Source organism: Monodelphis domestica, chromosome 7 (assembly GCF_027887165.1).
Source record: "Monodelphis domestica isolate mMonDom1 chromosome 7, mMonDom1.pri, whole genome shotgun sequence".
Lineage (NCBI taxonomy): Eukaryota > Metazoa > Chordata > Mammalia > Didelphimorphia > Didelphidae > Monodelphis > Monodelphis domestica.
Genome location: NC_077233.1, coordinates 88,336,661 through 88,354,999, shown reverse-complemented (window position 1 = coordinate 88,354,999; position 18,339 = coordinate 88,336,661). Strand labels below are relative to the sequence as shown.

The 18,339-nt window shown below is 50.9% G+C and overlaps 1 protein-coding gene across 6 annotated transcripts in view; it reads left to right on the top strand.

Annotated features, from left to right (window-relative positions):
- DOCK3 (dedicator of cytokinesis 3) overlaps positions 1-15,119 on the top strand; it is a 604,983-nt gene extending 589,864 nt beyond the window's left edge. For 2 of the 6 annotated variants that reach the window (XM_056805016.1, XM_056805018.1), the window contains 5 exons: positions 1,788-1,906; positions 3,441-3,528; positions 9,420-9,542; positions 10,172-10,254; positions 11,518-15,119. In XM_056805016.1, coding sequence (XP_056660994.1) covers positions 1,788-1,906; positions 3,441-3,528; positions 9,420-9,542; positions 10,172-10,254; positions 11,518-12,033 — 929 coding nt within the window. In that variant the 3' untranslated portion in view covers positions 12,034-15,119. The remainder of the gene's footprint in view (positions 1-1,787; positions 1,907-3,440; positions 3,529-9,419; positions 9,543-10,171; positions 10,255-11,517) is intronic. The other 4 variants (XM_056805021.1, XM_056805020.1, XM_056805017.1 and 1 more) reach the window with 3 other exon arrangements.
- Positions 15,120-18,339: the final 3,220 nt, after the last annotated feature.

The window sequence follows — 18,339 nt, the reverse complement described above, 5'->3', positions numbered from 1 at the left end:
AAATGATGGAATAGATAAAAATGAAATAACAAATATTACTATCCAGATTTTTTTAATCAGTCTTTAAACCCTGCCCTATCAGAAAAGGTCAATGGAAAAAAACAAAGTTAAAGCAGGTTTTGAAGTTCAGACACAAATGTCCTTCTCATTAATATCATCCCTTATGCTACTTCTCTTAAGAAATCTCGTGGTCAGGGTGCGTCTAGGTGGATCGGTGGATAGAGTGCCTGGCATCAAAGTTGGCCTCCGCACTTAGTGACCCTGGGCAAGACGCTTAACCCCCATGGCCTAGCTCTTAACTGCTCTTCTGCCTTGGAACCAATATAGTGTTGATTCTAAGATAGAAAGTAAGGGGTTTTTTAAGAGAAGAAGAAGGAAGGAAGCAAGGAAGGAAGAAGGTACTTTCATGGACCACCCAAAAAATGAGGATGAGAAATTTCTCAAGAGACTGACTAGGCAGGGTCTTGCATAGGCCAAATCCAGTTAACAACATGCATTCTCAGACCAAAGGACAGTGAGTTTCAGAGCCAGGGCGCCCTTAAGAAAGCAGTTTGCCCGCAGCAACTCCAGATTTCAGCTATTAGCTAGATAAAGACCATAAGCTGCTCTGTTTGGGCCGGAGGGTGCCAAGGGAAAGAAGCAACTCCCCATCCATCTTCATAGGGTAGGGCTGGCACTCAGGCTTACTCAGGGCAGACAGCCAGGCACAGGTGGAATGGCTTCGTTCAGCCAATTCTCGTCCCCAGGGACGCTGGTCCATTCAGTCCCAACTAACCCGTACGGGTGGTTTCCAAAGAGAACCCCAGGTAGCAGGCACGGCGCTAATCGCTAGGCACGTGCCTCCAGTAGAGAGTCTATTCAGGCGTTTGAGAGACCATCCAGAGCCAGCTAACCTCGGGGGAAACTAATCAGTTGTTTTTAACAGGGTCTTTTACTCTCTCTGGGGAGAGCGATTCTCAGGGAGTGCACCTGTGTTTGCTGGGGGAACGCAAATCGATGAGGCGGTCCTGGCCTCCCTCGGGCTGCCGCTCCTATTGAGGCTCCGGGGAGCTTAGCAAGGAGACCAGAGGAAGCCTCTTCCTTCCTGGCTGTGCGCCCGTATGCGGTAGAGGCCGTGGTCAAAGCCCAGAGCTGTCCACGGCAGCGAGATGTCACTGACCGGAAGCTCTGCAGTCATGCCGCGCCTGGGGCAGATATGGTTAGGGGGTTAGAGACCTCCCCGCTGATTGCGGCCTTGGCGCCGCTCAGCCAATGGGGGTATTGGTGGAGGCAGTCGGGTTTCTCTGAACTAGGTAAGCGTGCAGGAAGCACACTTTTTTGAGAGATTGAAAGAAAGGGTGACTCTGTGGTGTCCGTGTTCCTCCGTCTCTGTGTGGTCTTCCCGTCCTGTCCTGTCGCTGTGAAGTCCCTTCGTGTGCACTCGCTGAGCCCCATCCATCGGCGGGCCGGACCCCGAGGCTGTGGTCGCACATTAAGGCCCCCCGAGATGCTGAGTCTCCGGGCAGGTCCTGCGCTTGAGCTCCTCTTCCTGGGCCTGGGCCTGGGCCGGCGAGCCCCTGATCCCGGCGCCCGCCTGTGTGTCGGTCCCAGCCCTGGACGGGCTGGCCGCCCCGTCGCACGGCTCCGTCCCCCTTCTCCGGCTAGTGGCTGCACTGCGCTTCCTTCCTCCCCGGTGTCTTCTGAGAAGAGCCTCCTGGATGAGGCCTCCGCCCCGCGTGGCTGCCCTGGGACCCTCCCTGCCGTCTGTGCTTTGTCATTTGTGGGTGATTGTTCTCGCTTGGTTACAGGCTCTCCCTCTCTGCCAGATAAGTACCGACACTCTCGGGAGCTGATGATGCTGCTGCCTGCGCACCGGGACCGCCCGAGCAGCGCCATGTATCCAGCCGGAGTCATGGAGCACGGACAGGTAGCGGCCTGCTTGCCTTTCCTCCCGCCCCGGGGGCCTGTGTCAGGGGGCGCCCCACGTGCCGCCTTCTCGCACCCTCTTTACTCCTTCCTAGTATGAACGGGGAAACCACAGCCCATCTGTGCCCCTCTCCCTCCTGTAGCTGTAGAGGGTGGGGGTAGTCTTTGGCCGTCCTCTTGCAGGACCTTTGAGGAAAAGTCCTCAGAGGTGGCATGGGTTCAAGTTAATTGTTTGGTTTTCTTAAACCCTTACCTTCCATCTTGGAGTCAATACTGGGTATTGGCTCGAAGGCAGAAGAGTGGTAAGGGCTAGGCAATGGGGGTCAAGTGACTTGCCCGGGGTCACACAGCTGGGAAGTGTCTGAGGACAGATTGGAACCCAGGACCTCCCATCTCTAGGCCTGCTCTCCATCCACTGAGTTACCCAGCTGCTCCCTCAAGTTAATCGTTAAAGCAATAATAAAGCACTGGGCATAATGTCGGGAAGACCCGAGTTCAAATCCTGTACTGACACTTACTCTGTGACTCTGGGCGAGTCTCCATTAACTCATCGGTAAAATAGGGATATTTGAAGCAGGTTTTTTGTAAGGATCAAATGAGATCATGTTTGGAAATCATTGTGCAAACCTTGATGCTCTACATAAAGGCCGGCTTTTGTCGAACTCGAAGCGTGCCAACATTCTAAGGCGTTCCCGCCCCTCTGTGGGTATTTGGGCATCCGCGGGTGTCTTTGCCCTTCCGTTTGTCCATCCGTCTCTCCAGCCTACGGGACAGTCTGGCCCATTACTCTGGTGGTGCAGCATGAGACGGCCTTGACAGGCAGATGGGCGTGCGTCGCCGCCGCCCCAGCTCTTCCCTCTGGCTCCCTAGCACTCCTCACCCCCCGCGGGACACGTCAGCCGCCTGTCGGTCTCCGCACTGTCCTGCCACAGAAGCCCGCACCAGGAGATACTAGGAGCCCATCCCACCCCCTGCCTCTTCCTCCTCCTCCAAGAGGCCGCCGGCACACCTCCCGGGCTACTGCCCGGGAGAAGGGGCGCCGCCTCCAGCAGCGTGCCCTCTCCCTTCCCCCAGCCGGCCCCCGTCTGCCCAGGGAGCCCGATGACGTAAGGAGAGCCCACCAAGCACGGCGCCTTCCCGTGGCAGCCCCGTCCCTAGCGAGCTGAGATATGGAACCGAGGGGGGTTAAACGGTGTTCTGATCCACAACGGGGAACATTCCGGTGTCCCTCCCAGCGGCAGGAGCTGGAGACGCAGCTCAGACCGTGCTGAGGGGCTTCTCACCCGAGCCCACGCACAGATGCCCGTGACCAGGATCCTTAGTGTCCACTTCACCCTCTGGAGCGAGGCGGGGCGTCCGAGGGGCCGGAGCTCACTCCCCATTAAGCCGGCTGTCGGGGGAGCGTATGTTCAGGAGCGCTTTGAGTGCGTCCCCAAAATAACAGCGAAGTCAGGCTGTCTGCTCCTGGAGCCCGAGGCCCGGACGGAGGCCCGGCTCCTCTTTTCACCTCTCTCTGGTTTTTCCCCTTCTCTTAGCCTCCAAATTTCCAGCGTGCTTTGTTCCAGCAAATGATCGGACCCTGTAAGCCCTGCAGCGACCCTAACCTATCTGTGGCTGAAAAAGGTACTCTTTCTGCTCCGTGTTGCTTTTCTGCTCAGTGTGTTTCCTTCCTAGAATGGCTGGCGGTTCAAGGGCGCTCCTCGGACGGCTGGAGCGCAGCTCGATTTGGGCTGCGGGTGGCTCCGAGTGGGTGCGGACCTCCCTGTCCAGCGTCGCCATTCTTTAACTGTGGCCCGTGTGGCTACTCTCATTCAGATCCCTTGAGTTTGTCTGGCCTGTCCCATTTCTGGAGGCCAGCCTTCAAAGCGTGTCCGGCTCTCGAGGGGCCCCCACCCCTTCCTGCCCCCCACGTCTAGGGCCTGGCCTTCGTTTTAAGAGGAACTCCAACTTCTGTACGGAAATGACTGTCCGCTGCTTCCCAGCCCATGGCTTTGGACACTAGCAAATGGTTTTGACAAATCGGGACAGCTTTCTAGGGCTAACGATAAACCCTACGCCAAACATCTCACAGCCCTTGATGTGTGGGATATAAATTAAAAAAAGCTTTTCTCCCAAGACCCCCCCTTCTATCCCATGGAAGGCAGGCGTGGGGAATATTTTAATTGTTTAAAGAAATACCTCCTATCATCAGGCATAATACTTGTGGCCACTGGGCTTGGGAAAGCGCCTGAGTCTCAGGCCTCACTGACCCAGAGAGAGCTTCCCCAGGCACCAGTTTCCTCTAATTAGAGCTAGTCTAAGAGACCTTGGCCTTAGGCCTTAGGGCTCTGGTCTTTTACTGCGTTCTAAAAATCCCAGATTCCTGAATTCCAGTTGGAGGCACGGGAACTTTCCTGGCCCCTGGGCCTGTTTGGCTCCCTCAATTCAGAAACCTTCCCCCAGCTGCCATGTCTTGGTCCCTGTTTCTAGCACCTGCTTCCATCTTTCCCTTCTGCCCACCTCCCCCTACCCCAGACCAAAAAAGTGAGCGTTTTCTAATAAGTTCCAGATATAGACTCAGAAATATGGCCGAGTAGGGACGCACCTATGAACGACAACCACCTAGTCCTAACTGTAACGATCCTCTCTTTAGCTCGACCTAGTCAGATGACAGGGTGGCGTCCCTTGACCCCTCTCCAGTTGAAGGACGTGCCTCCATGAGCACAATCCCCCTCAGCCATTCCGAGGCCCTGGGCTCACTGTTAGCCAGTGAAGAAGCCTCCCCCCTGAAGAGCAGAGGTTTAGGGCTCTCTCTGCAGTCACCGTTCCACTGAAGAGGTATTCCCGTCACCTCAAAAGGCAGCATCCTTTCAGCAGCACACCATCATCCCCCACCAAAGTTTACAGTAGACGCGCTCCTCCGCAAGGCCAGGAGCTCTCCCTGAAGCCTGCCTCTCAGATGACTACAGATGGTCGCGAGCGGCCAGGGGCGCTCCATTAGGGTAGAAGACAGGGCAGAAGCTGCGTACCAGCTGCACAGGCAGACCCATTTCCCCACCCTACGAGTTCCTGTAGAGGCTAACAGGACTCAGACCTAGCCCAGGGGCTGCAGCTTTGAGCCAGAAGAGATCCTGTCAAGGGAGGAAGCATCCGTGTGCTTTTCAGCATTATCTTGCTAGTCGGGGCCCTATACAGTCCAGCTCCATCCGGGGAACTTCTGAGAGTAAGCAGCAAAGGGGACGTCCCTCCAGGCAGCCATGATGGCCCCCAGGTCAGCCCTAACAGCGTCCCCCACACATACACACCAAGATGTTTCCCTGAATATCTCGGAGCCACCAAAATCAGAATGAGATCCAGGACTGGATGCCGGTGAGTCATGACGTCAACGTGCCTTCTCAGTCAGTTTTCCCACCAACCCCTTGTTTTGCTAGAGAGAAATTGCAAGAATTAATGCTAGCCATCCGGTCTGTTTCTGCAAAGTCTCTCTTAGTGAATCAATGGCCAGGCTCGTTTTCAGTTGCCCATTATAGGTGGTAAATTCTCTCTGGAAGTAACTGTCTCTAATATACACCAGGGCCTTCTTTCTTGAGTGGCCTCTACCAGCGGGCCGCTCCTTTGATTGGGCGAGGACGCTCAAATGACCCGTTTTCCCAGACTGGCACTTTAGGGGGTCATGCGTACGAGGGATTTATTTTCCTCAGCACGGGCATCCCCTCCTCCTTTCTGTCAGCTTCAGGACTCCCTCGAATTCCTGTTCCGGTGCCATCAGTACTGGTCCCACCCAAGCGGTCCTCGCATTTTCATCTCAACACCTGCACAAGTATTGTCTGTTTCCCCCTGTCGTTGTTGTCATTCCTTGGAATAGTATTAGAGGATAAATGTCCACGTGGCTGTAAAACAATTCATGCATGCCTCTCTCCGTGACCGTCCAAGCCTCTGTAGCTGCTGGATTCTGGAGTGCAGCCACAAAGGGCAAAGAAAGGGCGTCCCTCTGAAGAGCCTTCACCCCTCTGGGGCGGCTCCCCTAAAAGGTCGCCTTCCCTCCTGGCTGTCGTAAATCCAGCATGAAGACTCTACCTCTGAACGAAGACTAAGCCTGCCTCACATCTCTCACCCTCGTGGGGCACTGGACAAAAGGAAATGAGAGCATGTCTCCATTGGCTTCGTAGTTAGCCCAAAGGGGTCGAAATGGTGCCCCAAAGAAGAGGGAAACTGAAAACCTCCAAACTTTCAATAACTTGGCACCTCAAAAGCTGGATCTGCCGGCCTTCCGAAGAGGGCCAGCCAACATCCAGAGCACGTGCTGCTGCGATCGAGGAGAACCGGGATTTCAGGGCAGTGTATGAAAAAAGGTGTGTTTCACCTCTCGGGCCTCATGGACATGACCCTGGAAGACAAGGAGGGAACCGTTCCTGAGACTGAGCTAAGAGCAAGCGATTGCCTATAAGAATGTGTATGATGGAGGTGGGAAAAGTGGACGTTTGCTCAGAAAGAAAATGTAAAGCGTGACTTTTATTCCCTCTTACCACCTCGAAGTCCCTGGTATTCTCAGCAAGGCATGGCGGTAAGCCACAGTAACAACTGTGCAGGTGAGGAGAAGTTTGCCCGTGCCTTTCAACGCTCCCTTTCCCAATAATCCATGCCCAAAGTAGTTCCGGATCCACAGGTCATATTGTGGACCCCGGCCCCTATCCTGGACCCTTCTCAATTATCCTACCGTGAACTCACCCCCCCCCCCAGAGTTTTCCCTGAAAACATCCAGATTTGGGTCCTTTCTAGTTCTCTTCAAGGGTAAGCAACTTGCACTACCCAGGCATTCGAGCTGAAAGCAGCTTTTATGAGAGTCAATAAGAAGTCAGAAAACGTAGGGCTGTAGGTCATACACTCGCACACACCCCCCAAGAGTCCAGCTCCCTGCCCGACACTCCATGGCAAGAACAGGTCACATCCCAGGAAACTGGTGTAGCACCGCCGCAGCCAGTTCAAGGCCACCCCCAGCGCCTTCTTCCTGCCTGCCTCTTATCACTGCTTACCACTTCAGGCTCTCCTCTTCGGCGTGTTCTTGCAGCTCTCCGCTCTGGTAGAGGCTCTGCTGATCACGACCAAACCATTCCCCATTTCAGAAGATTTCTGCAGCATCTCCTTCTCTTTGGCTCTCCTCCCAGGGAGCCTGCTCACCTTATGGCTTTCTTCATCCCTGTGCTCTCCCCAGAAGCTGGCCTCACCTCTCTTCCCCGTGGTTCTTCCTCCCAGGGATACCTGTCCTTGCCTAGGCATGCGACCCGAGTCCGAAGTGTTATGGGAAGGTTTGCCTTCCGGCCTCCCTTGCCTGCCCCCCTGGCAATGCCAAGGGGAGGGAAAAGAAGAAAACCTCAGTTACCTCCAACTAGCTCTCACACAAGCATATCGGGCCGGTGACCTCCCTGCAAACCTGGGAGGCAGAGGGGCGTCCGCGTAGCTCAGCTCCCATTCCCCAGAAACGTCAGAGTTGCCTCCCTCCCAGCTTCTCCTCCCCACAAAACTTGCTCCATCATAGAATCTCTGTCATCCGGCCTTAGAGCGTGTGCCCGGTGTTTCAAAGACCCATCAGGGGGCTTGAAAGGCTCAATTAGAAACGCAAGACAGAGAGGTATTTGGTTCCATATGAAATGACTCCAGTGATCCACTCCAGCCATCTTGCTATCAAAATTAGCCACGTTCTCATTACAAGCTTCTTTCTTCCAAACTCCTGTTCGTGTTCTTGTGGCGTTCTGTGCTGATAATACCAAGTATGGCGGGTGCCGGTGGGATCCTGAGCCCAAAATCAAGGTTGAAACACGACTTCCAAAGACCTTAGAACAACTTCTCACGTTCACAATTTACAAAAGCCAAATCCGCCTCGCTTTGACCCTCTCGGGAGCTGCTATAGGACGGGCAGCTTCCCACACTGTCTTCTCCTCGCTGCTGGGGTGCCTCTACAGTGCGGTGGAGGACAGACTAGGTGTGAACGAGAAGGAAGGGGACCAAGGGGACTCCTCGCTGTCCTCTCCAAATAAACTCACGCCCAAGTCATGGCCACTTCCTAAGCGAGCTTTAATTGAGTCCTCCAAGAACTTCTGTATTGGGGACACCCTCGAGGCATCCAGTTCCCGTTTCATCTGAGGCTCGAGGCCATCCGACTAGAGACGCTGGTGGTCTGAACGGAGTCAGCATGGCCAACCCCTTGGGTTCATTTGAGATTCTTTGGTTGCCTTTTAATAGTTCCCAAGATCCTTCTTGCTCCTGATTATTTCCATGATCCAAAGTAGCGTGTTTTACATCCTTGGAGAAGTCCAGCCCCCAACATAAGACCGCTGGCCTGCTCCCGCGGGTAGACAGGCAGATTATGTCTTGGTCATATCCTTTCCCGCTATCACATTCGTTCGTTGAGGTAAAAATACTTGCCACCTTATTGCCCACAAAACAGGCTCTGAGCTTTCACTATTTCTCACCCCCGCGTCATACTTAGGTGTACGGGAGAATCCCGGAGGGAACCGGTGTCTGAAATGAAAGCAACAATGTCCGGTGCTTGGGCTGGTACCCAGACTCCATAAGGGGGCCTTGTTAGCCAAAATTCAGTCCCTGGAGCCTCTGGGGCAGCTAAGTCTCCCTAAGGCTACATGAACCCAGACACAAAGCAGACAGAATTCAAAGCCACCAATGAGTCCATGTAGGAAACGCCCAGGGATCTTTCCCCGAACCCTCCACTAGCGCCATTTACTCAGCTAGAATTTGCTGTTTGGGCACCGTTATCAGCAGTTTGTCTGCCCTGGGCTGGACAGGATGGTGGCATCTGATGATACCAGACCAAGCTGTGGCACAGGGGCCTCCGGGGCAGGGCTAGGCTACAAACCAGGCTGTAAACCCTTTCTGGCAAAGGGTCTGTTTAGCCCAAAACCTTTTTAGGGAAACTACCAAGTACGAGGGATAGAGAATGTGTACAGTTCTGCAACTCATTGGGGGGTTGCAGAGACTGGGCGCCAAACTCGGGTCAGCACATCTTCTTGGCCCGCCCTCCCAGCAGAAATAAAGATTTCACATGGCTGCGGCGCCTGAATTGTATCCTCATATAAACCTCAGTTTAGGAGAGGAAGTCCATCTGTTGCCATTGCTCTTGGTGGGACAGAAAGGCTGGAAACTCCGATCTCCTCCCAAATCCCATACTCTTCCTCTGAACAGGACAGAAGGAAGCATTCCGTGGGTTTAGACTGCTACCCGTGGCTCGCTGGCATACTTCTAATACCCCTTCACTTAAAAATCCATCCAGTGTTGGTATGCTTGAGAATGGGGCCAGTCCTCAGAACCCCAAAACAGCCTCTGGATGCCATCTGATCCCTTGGGCCAAAGTCCTTTTCTCGAGCCACTGTCTTCATCCTGAGTAGGCGGCCCCTACCGCCTCAGGTATCAGGAGGCCAGCTCACCCTTGGAGAAGAGCCAGACCTGACGATGAGCCATCCATCCGTGCGTGCGCCTCTTACTGTGACCTCACCCCAATTCCATCTGTTTCCATCCTTCAGCTGTAGCCACAGCCCCCAGCAGCTGGAGCCTGGACAGTGGAACCCGAGAGGCCCTGCCATTGCTGTCTGCCCATGTGGGGAGCATCTTGGCCCCACCAGTACCTCCTCGAAGCCTTTCCCATGGTAAGAAAACTGACAGAAGGTCCCCCAGGTAGTCTCTGCTCTCAGGCCCCAATAAGCCAAAGGATGGGAGCCACCCAAGCCAGCAGCTTCCTTCCAGGAAAAGAGATGGAGGGAACCAGAGAAGATGGGCTCTTTCACCCGGCAGACTCTTAGACAAAACCAGAAGCTCAGCTGTTATGGTAAGAATTCCAGTGTGCTGTGGAGGTAGATTTGCAAGGGCAGCAAGTTAGGCAGAGGCCTCAACAACAAGCGACTTTGAAGCTGAAGGCAACAGAAATTCTGGTTGAGCTCTCCAAGGCCTGGTGTCTCTCAGCCTGTGGTCGGGCCCAGAAGCCTCAGCAGGGCAGGGGTGGAGAGTCCCTGCTGCTGCCAAACTCTTCATGCCAGCTCTGAAACGACCGGACATCCTCCAGACATCCTTCCTGAGCCAGTGGACGGGGAAGTGAACAGGGACTGCTCACAGCCATAAAGTTTAAAATAAATAAGATGAGGAAAAGCCTCCCAGGCTTCACCCAGGCTCTCCTGCTGTCCAGCACAGGTCTAGATCATGATACCGTGCGGTGCGCAGAGGGCCTGTGGTCGCGGCGGGACCCTCGCCCTTGTTGAGAATGAATTTCTGTTTCTTTCAGGACACTATTCCCTACACTTTGATGCCTTCCATCATCCCCTCGGCGATGCTCCTCCAGCCCTTCCTGCTCGGACGCTACGCAAGGTAACGGGACGGCCTGCGTCTCAGAGGAGGCCATCGGGGGGGTACAGCTTGGGGGAGGGGAGAGCCTTCACACACACTCAGAAACATGGCATTCAAATCCTTGCAAATCCTCTCATTCTCCGTGCAACCTTTGGCAAGCTACTTATCTTCCCTGGTCGTCTCAAAGATGAGGGCCTGCTGTGTATGTCCCAGGCACTGTGCTGAGCACTGACGATATAAAAAGAAAAATAAAGCAGCCCTGGCCCTCGGGGAGGACATTCTACTAGAGGAAAAGCAGCATGTGCCCAATTTGAGAAAAGAGGGGAGCGGAAAGAATAAATATTTCTGTTGCTCCTTTTGCATTATAAAGTGCTTTAAAAATATCATCTCATTTAATCCTCACAACAATTCTGCCTGCGAGGTAGGTGCTGTTATTATCCCCATTTTACAGATTACAGGAAATGGAAGCAAGCAGAGGTCAAGTGACCTCTCCAGGGTGACACAGTTAATACCTAAGACTAGCTTTGAACTCAGGTCCACCTGACTCTAGGTCCAGTGTGCCACCTAGTTGATAAAAGCTATAGCAAGTGAATACAAGGTAGTTCTAGGGGATGGGAAGGGGCATTTATATAGCTCCTGCTGCGTGCCAGAAACTATGCTACGTGCTTTACAAATGCTCTATCGTTTCATCCTCACGACAATCCTGCAAGATAAGTTCCGCTATTGTATACCTTTTTACAGTTGTGGGGCCTGAAGCAGGCCGGCATTCAAGGCCTTGCCTGGGCTGGCAGTAAGCCTCCAAGGCCACATTTGACCTCGGGTCTCCCAGGCTGCAGGCCCAGCACTCTCTTGATTGCACCACGTAGTTGCCCACTTCTGGGAGAATTGGGAAAAGCCTCTTGTAGGAAGTAGCGCTTGAGCTCAGCCTTAAAGCGAGCTCGTGTTCCCAAAAGAACCTCCTTTGCAAAGACATGGAGACTAGACGTGAGGGAGGAGCAGCAGGAGGCAGCCCTGTTGTCTGTGTATCTAGCTTCCAACTCCCTAGACAAGACTGGAACGAGCTTTGGGTCCCACAGCCTGAGCGGGGTGCCCCAGTCCTGGCTGGGTCAGACGTCTGGCCCCGGACGTCGGGGGGAGGCGGCCGGGGCCAGGACGCCCCTTGGGTGGTTGACACTCTCGGTCGGTGTTCGCCATGTTGGCGGTGACGTCTGTACGTTTCACCCCTAGAAGCGCCCGCAGTCGCCTGATCGGGGCTTCTAACCGACCTCTCTTTTATTCTGACAGTCTCCTCTCCACCCCATCCCTGCGTCGCCCACAAGTCCCCAGTCTGGCCTGGACGGAAGCAACTCTACCCTGTCGGGCAGTGCCAGCAGCGGGGTGTCCTCCCTGAGCGAGAGTAACTTCGGGCATTCTTCAGAGGTGCCGCCTCGCACCGACACCATGGACTCGGTGCCGAGCCAGGCCTGGAACACGGACGAAGACTTAGAGACGCCCTACCTCCCCGTCCGCTACAGCCTCTCAGAGCCCGACGTCTTGGAGTCGGTCAAGTCTCAGCCGTGCCGGAGCCACTCTGCCCCGAGCGGAGTCATCCCTCAGGACCCCATGGACCCCCCTCCTGCTTTGCCCCCCAAACCCTACCATTCCCGGCACCCGCCCCTGGAGCACGAGGAGGGGATGATGATGATGGAAGAAGACGACAGCAAGCACCGGCCCCTGCACCGGAAAGTCTCCCTGCCCCCAGCCAGTATCAAGGAAGAGCAAGCCAGGGTGGCCTGGGAGCACGGCCTCGGCGAGCAGTAGACCGAGCGGAGTGGTGAGCAGAGGAACTTGCCATTACTGGGGCCAGCGCAGGTCGCCCGGAGGGGAACTACAAAGGCGTGGGACTCAGAAGAGAGAAACGACTCGATTCTCCCCATTCTACTGCCGTGAACTCCTGTGTCGACTGTGTACAGAGATGGTGCCAGCATGCAATGTTGCTGCTTTTATTTTTAGTTTATTTTCTACTCTTACCTTTTTTATTGGAGCTTTCCTTGCCCTCTTCCTCTGTGCAGTGGATGCTTTCTTCCCTCTGCAGCTACCACCCACCCAAACAGGTGTGGGTGTAACCTTTAGCCGTAGAGAGTGTCCCAGTCCCGGAAGGGGAGCAGAAGCATCCCCTTCCAAGCACTGGCTCCTCCGGCTTTGGAAACACACACAAGCCGTTGCACTAGGGACCTTTCTCTTTGCTGTACAGATGCAAAAGCTCATGATTACATTCAGGGATTGTGTAGACTGCACATGGCAAACTTGGAGGTGGTCCGCGGACGGGAGACAAAGAACTGCTATGAAGAAAAATAAAATCAGCTCTTCCAGGAACGTTTGCTCATGTGGCTTCCTGGGCCTCCTTCGCTGGCCCAGGTGGGCTGATCTGACTTCTACATCTTAGCCATACTGCCGCCTTCCACGGGGCTGCCGAAGGCCCCGGGGTTCCAGCTCACCTCCCTACTGCCTCCTCTAGTTTTCTCTCCATAAGTAGGATCTCCGAACATTTGCTCCCTCCCTCCCCATGCCCCAGGAGGCAGGGCCTCTCCCCAATTTGGCTGCAGGGCCAGCAAGGATTGGGTAGCCCCCAGGTCCCAAGCCCATCCTCTGGAGCCTTCTTCCGGCTCGGTTCCGGGCAGTTGTCAACACCATTGCTCAGAGTCTAGTTATCCGAGAGTAGGGCTGTAGAACACCCCACGTGAGAAAGATTTCCCATACCACCTTCCCCAGAGCAGAGAGCCCGGCTCCTGCCCGCAGTCTTTGGGTAGGTTCTTTCCTGGGCACAGGAGGCTGTTCATTCTGATTGGGCTGACATCCACCAGGTCCTTCCACTGCTGTAAGGCCTCCTAGTGTAAGAGAGGGGCCGTCCTATCTCAGCAGCTCCGAAGCGATCAGAATGTAGCCCATTCTCCAGAGTCAGGGATTTTCAACACTACCTCTGTGTAAAAGAGACTGGCAGCCCCGCTGAAGCAGGCTGAAGGAAACTCAGGCTCAGCCAGCTACTTCCTGAGTAGGAAGGATGAGGAGGTACATTTTTTTTGTCTCCTTTAGAAACTTATCCCCATGCAAATGAAATCCCCTTCATGTCTGGTGTCCCCAGGACTAGAGGGGGCAGAGAGGCAGGGTGAGGTGGTATCCTGTTACTAAGGAGCCCAAGCCACATAACGCCGTTGCCTTCTGCCACTGATTTATCATGGTATTCTAACACAGTGTTCAAGGGTTGCTGGGGGTAAACCCCAAGAACAGTTTTCAATGGCTTCGCTGGCCTAAAAAAGGATGTCAGAGCTCTCGAAAGCCCTAGTGGACAACAGTGTCTTTATAGGAAACTCTAATCAGGTCAGGATACTGGTTTTCCTCTTGGTTTAATATGGGGGGAAATGGGGTGGATGGGAATACTTTATCAGGGTGCTTCTAAGTTACTTTTGAAAAATAACGATGTCTATGAACAAAACTTTTTTTAGCGTTACTTTCATTTCCTGGAGTTAACATTAGTGTGAGTCAGTGTTTGGTCATTACAAAGCCCCCTGTGTCCTGGTTCAAATCTATTTCCCACCCTGTTTTTCCTTCTCCTGACTTCTCCGGACTCTGACCGGGCAGTCTGCCAGCATTTTTGGTGCCTGGTTTTTAAACCCTAATCCCTTCCCCTTTTGAAGTAGAAAAGGCAAGTTGATGTAATGTGTCTTTTTGCAAAGGAGCACCCGAGTTCACAGTAAGAACGCCATTCCCCTCTGACCTCCTCCCTCCCATGGACAGGGCAAGGAACTTATAAAAATCTATTTTCCCTGGGGACTGCTGTGGACATGTCTACCTTAGTTCAGGAGATTCCAGAAGAATGCCCTTGGATTATCATTCATGAACAGGGCCGAGTGAGGCGCAAAAAAAGGAAGGTTCTTCTCATTTAGTGACTGAAAATGGAGATCAGCCAGACTTCTCAGGGAATTAAAGGGGGAGACAAAGGTGCTCTGACTGAGCCTTTGTTTCCTGGTTGACTGGGATTCCTGAGATAGTGTTCACCATGGTTTGGGTGATTCTTGGATTGAATATTAGGTTTGATCTTTGGGTGGAGGGAATCAAACTGGTGTCAGAGGAGCTGCGATTCCCTTCACAGAGCTGTCTGAAAGAATGGTAAACCAGTCACCAAAGGTAGGAGTCTCTCTTGGTTCTTCTACCTGTTCCATGTTTTTATGGAAGGTATAATGGGTTCAGTTCATCTAGCTCTGTGTAGGATAATCATATGGGTGATTTATTGTTTTCCTTCGTCTACATTTCCTGGATAAAACTGGGTAAAAAGGACCTATCCCCAAACCACTTCCTATCAGCAAACCAGCCAAGTTTGAGGGGGAGGGGAAACTGTGGAAAACAGAGGGGAGAATTTTTTGAAAAGATTATATGATCTTTTGATTTTCATTTTGTCAGGCATCTTTGTATATATTTTCATTTGAATGCTATGTATTTGTACAGGAATTTGAGCAAAAAATGTATAGATTGTGATGTCTCATGGGTACTCTGCCCTGTAAATGTGTTTTTAATCTCTGGCATTCTGTGCTTATTTAAAATGAGAAATCCTCTAACCACTTCTTTTGTGTAGTCATGTTTTAAAAAAAAAACTACAAAAAAAAAACAAACCTCTATCTTAACTATACAGGAAAGCAGAGTTAAAAGGAAAAAAAGGAATTTGTACCCATGTCCTCAAAGGTATTTACTGTATATATTGTGATAGCATGTTCTGGACCCAACAAATAAGTGATGTGAATTTTAGATGTAAATATCCCCCTGTTTGGTTTGTTTGGGGGTTTTTTTCCCCTTCCCTCCCCTCTTCACTCTACTGCTGTGATGTGGAATTAAAGATGATTACCTGATACTGACCCTATGAGTAGAGAGACATTCATTGGGATTTGGCTAAGGTATCCTCCAAGGCCTTTTTGGTGCTATACGTGAGTCACTCCAGTCACTTGCAGTGTCCTTTAATGACCTTCCTACCACAAAATAGAGGAGAGCCCTTCACACAGTTCTGGCTTTAAGCACAGAACTGGTGACTTTATTTCCCCAAAGCAGAAACCTGCTAAGTATCCCAAGACCCTGAGACCCCTCCCCCTAATCAGGGGGTTTTATCCATGGGGTACCACGGAGAGATCTCAGGGGCATATAAACTTGGATGAGAAAAAAACAATATTCTTATTTTCACTTCCTTCTAAAATTTAGCACTTCCTTCCATTTTTAAAAAACATTATTCTGAGAAAGGGATCAGGCCAGATGCTTCACCAGAATGCTAAAAAGGACTTGTGGCACAGATTTCAAAAGTTAAAGAACAACTGCTGCAAAAATCCGAAGATTGTGCTCAGTATTTCTTCCATCCTCTCTGGCCAGGGAAACAGAGATCCTTTGCAGAAAGGCTTCTCTGAACAAGTTAATGGTTTCCCCTTCCTGGATGCTGTTCTAAACACTTGTCTTAAATCTCTAGAGCTGCCAGTCTAACCAGCTTGAGCCTGAGGCATTTAGGAAATAGAGGAGGATGACCTGTGCCTTTGCTCCCCTCCCTAGCCATTGCCAGAGATAGGGCACTCATTCTCCTTCTGTATCCTCCCCAGGGTAGTAGACCTATTCTTCAATACCTAGATTTAGGCATCTTGCCTTGGAGCTGGTGCCATTCACTTATTTCAAGGCACCCGGAGCCAGTAATCATTTGTGCTTTCCATTTTTCAGAAGAAGATTGAAAAGCAAAATGAAGTCAAACACTTTGCCCTTCCTGCTGAGGGTTCAACTTCTAGCCAGCACAGTAATATTTGATGCATTTTAGAAAAGTGGAAAGAGCACTAGTCTAGGAATTAGAAGACCTGAGTCAGAATGCAAGGACTGACAGTCATTCAACAAACATTTATCAAATTGCCGGACTCTGTTCCAAGCATTGGGGCACAACAAAAGACAAAAGTCCCTAAATTTCAAGCAACTCATATTCTAATGAGAAAGATAAAATGCAAACAAGACATATGAATATGGATATGTCTGTATGCTACAATTTTAAATAATCTCCATGGAAAGAAGCTAGCATTAAGGAAGACCAAGAAAGGCTTCTTGCAGAAGGTGGTTTTTTAGCTTAGACTTGAAGCCAGGAAAGGGAAAAACATTCCAGGCGGAGGGGAAAGCCACTGAAAATGTAGTCAGGAGACAGAGTGTCTTATGTGAGCAATAGCAAGGATGCTGGTGTCAATAGATTATAAAATACATTAGGAGGAGCAAGGTCTGAGAATGGAAAGGTAGGAAGGGGCCAGGTTATAAAGTGTGTGAAGAGCCAAACAGAATTTTGTACTGATTCTGAAGGCAATAGGGAGCCACCAGAGTTTGTTTATGGAATGGGGAGGAGGAGAAAATCAAGACTTGCCCCTTAGGAAGATCAGTTTATTTGGATGTAGTAGTAGTGGATGGACCACATTAGAGAGAGACTTAAAGCAGGAAGACCAAACAGAAAGCCATTACAGTTGTCCAGTACAACATGATGAGGGCCTGGACCAGAATGGTGGCAGGGTCAGAGAAGAAAAGGCACATGGATGAGAGATGTTACAAAGACAGAATCTGCAGGACTTAGGAACACTGGAAGAAGGGACTGCGAATGACATCCAGGTTTTGAGCCTAGGTAATTGGCAAGATGATGGCACCCTCAACAATAATGGGAAAGTGATGAAAAGAGAAGGATTTGGAGAAAAGATAACATGCTCAATTTTGAACATGTTGAGTCTAAGATATCTACAGGACATCCAATTTGAGGTGTCAGAGGGGCATTTGGCAATGCCCACCATGGAAATGACATAAGGAAGAAGAGAAGAGGATCCAAGACAGAACCTTGAGAGATACCCACCATTAGCAGGCTCAACCTGGATGGAGCAAAGGAGCCTGAGAAGGAATGCTCAGGTAGGTAGGAGATGACAACAAACCATACCTGAGTAAGGATCCAATAAGTATGTATAAGTAAGTATGCCCAGTAATTGGTCATCTAAGCTTTGCCTGAAGAATTCTAATGAGAGGGAACTCACGGCCTCTTAAAACAGCCCATTCCACTTTGGGATGGCTTTAGTTGTTAGGAAGTTAACGAAGGAGTCTAAGTCATATTCTGTAACTCCCACTTCTGTCAGTTCCACCTACTGCTATTGCCTCTGCCTTGTGGGACAAATCAGAGCAAGTCTAATCCCTCTCCCACACAAAACCCCTTCAAATACTTAGATGCAATTATTTTGTTCCCCACTAAATCTTCTTTTTTCCAACCTAAACATTCCTAATTCCTTCAACCAGTCTTCATATGGTATAACCTTAAGAACCTAACCATCGTCATTGCCCTATTCTTGATGCTCTCCAGTTTATTGCTATCACTCCTAAACTATAGTACTCCAAACAGTACACAATATTCCAGATGTCTTATTAGGGCAGAAAACAGCAGAACGAACATCTCTCCAGTCCTGGACAATACCCCTTACATGAACCTAATATTATATAATTTTGACTATTATGTAGCAACACTTTTAACTTATATGGAGTTTGCAGTAGTTAAAAACCTCCAGATCTTTTTGAATGAACTTCTTCCTAACCATGATTCTCCTACCATATGTTTATGAAGTTGATTTTTTACTCCAGTATGACTTTACAATGAAATCTATTAAATTTGATCTTATTAGATTCAGCCTAATGTTCTAGTCTGTCAAGTTAATTTTTTAATTGTCCTCCTGATGTTTTTTTTCTTCCCAGCTTTATTCACATCTGCAAATGTGATAATTTGCATCACCAATACCTTCATCCATGTTATTGGCTTTTTTTAAATGTTAAACCACAAGAACCAAGCATAGCTCTCTGGGACACTCTACCAGTGACTTCCTTCCAAATTGACATTGAACTATAAAAGACTACTCTGGATCAAGCCACCATCATTCTGAATATTCTTTGGTGTACTATTATCTGCTCCATATCGCTTCCTTTTTTCCATGAGAATAACATGAGAAACTTAGTTACATGATCCAACCACATTTGGGCATACTATAGCATTTCCCTTATCTACCTACTCGCCCAGTTATCCTGTCAGAAGAGGAAATGAGGTTAGAT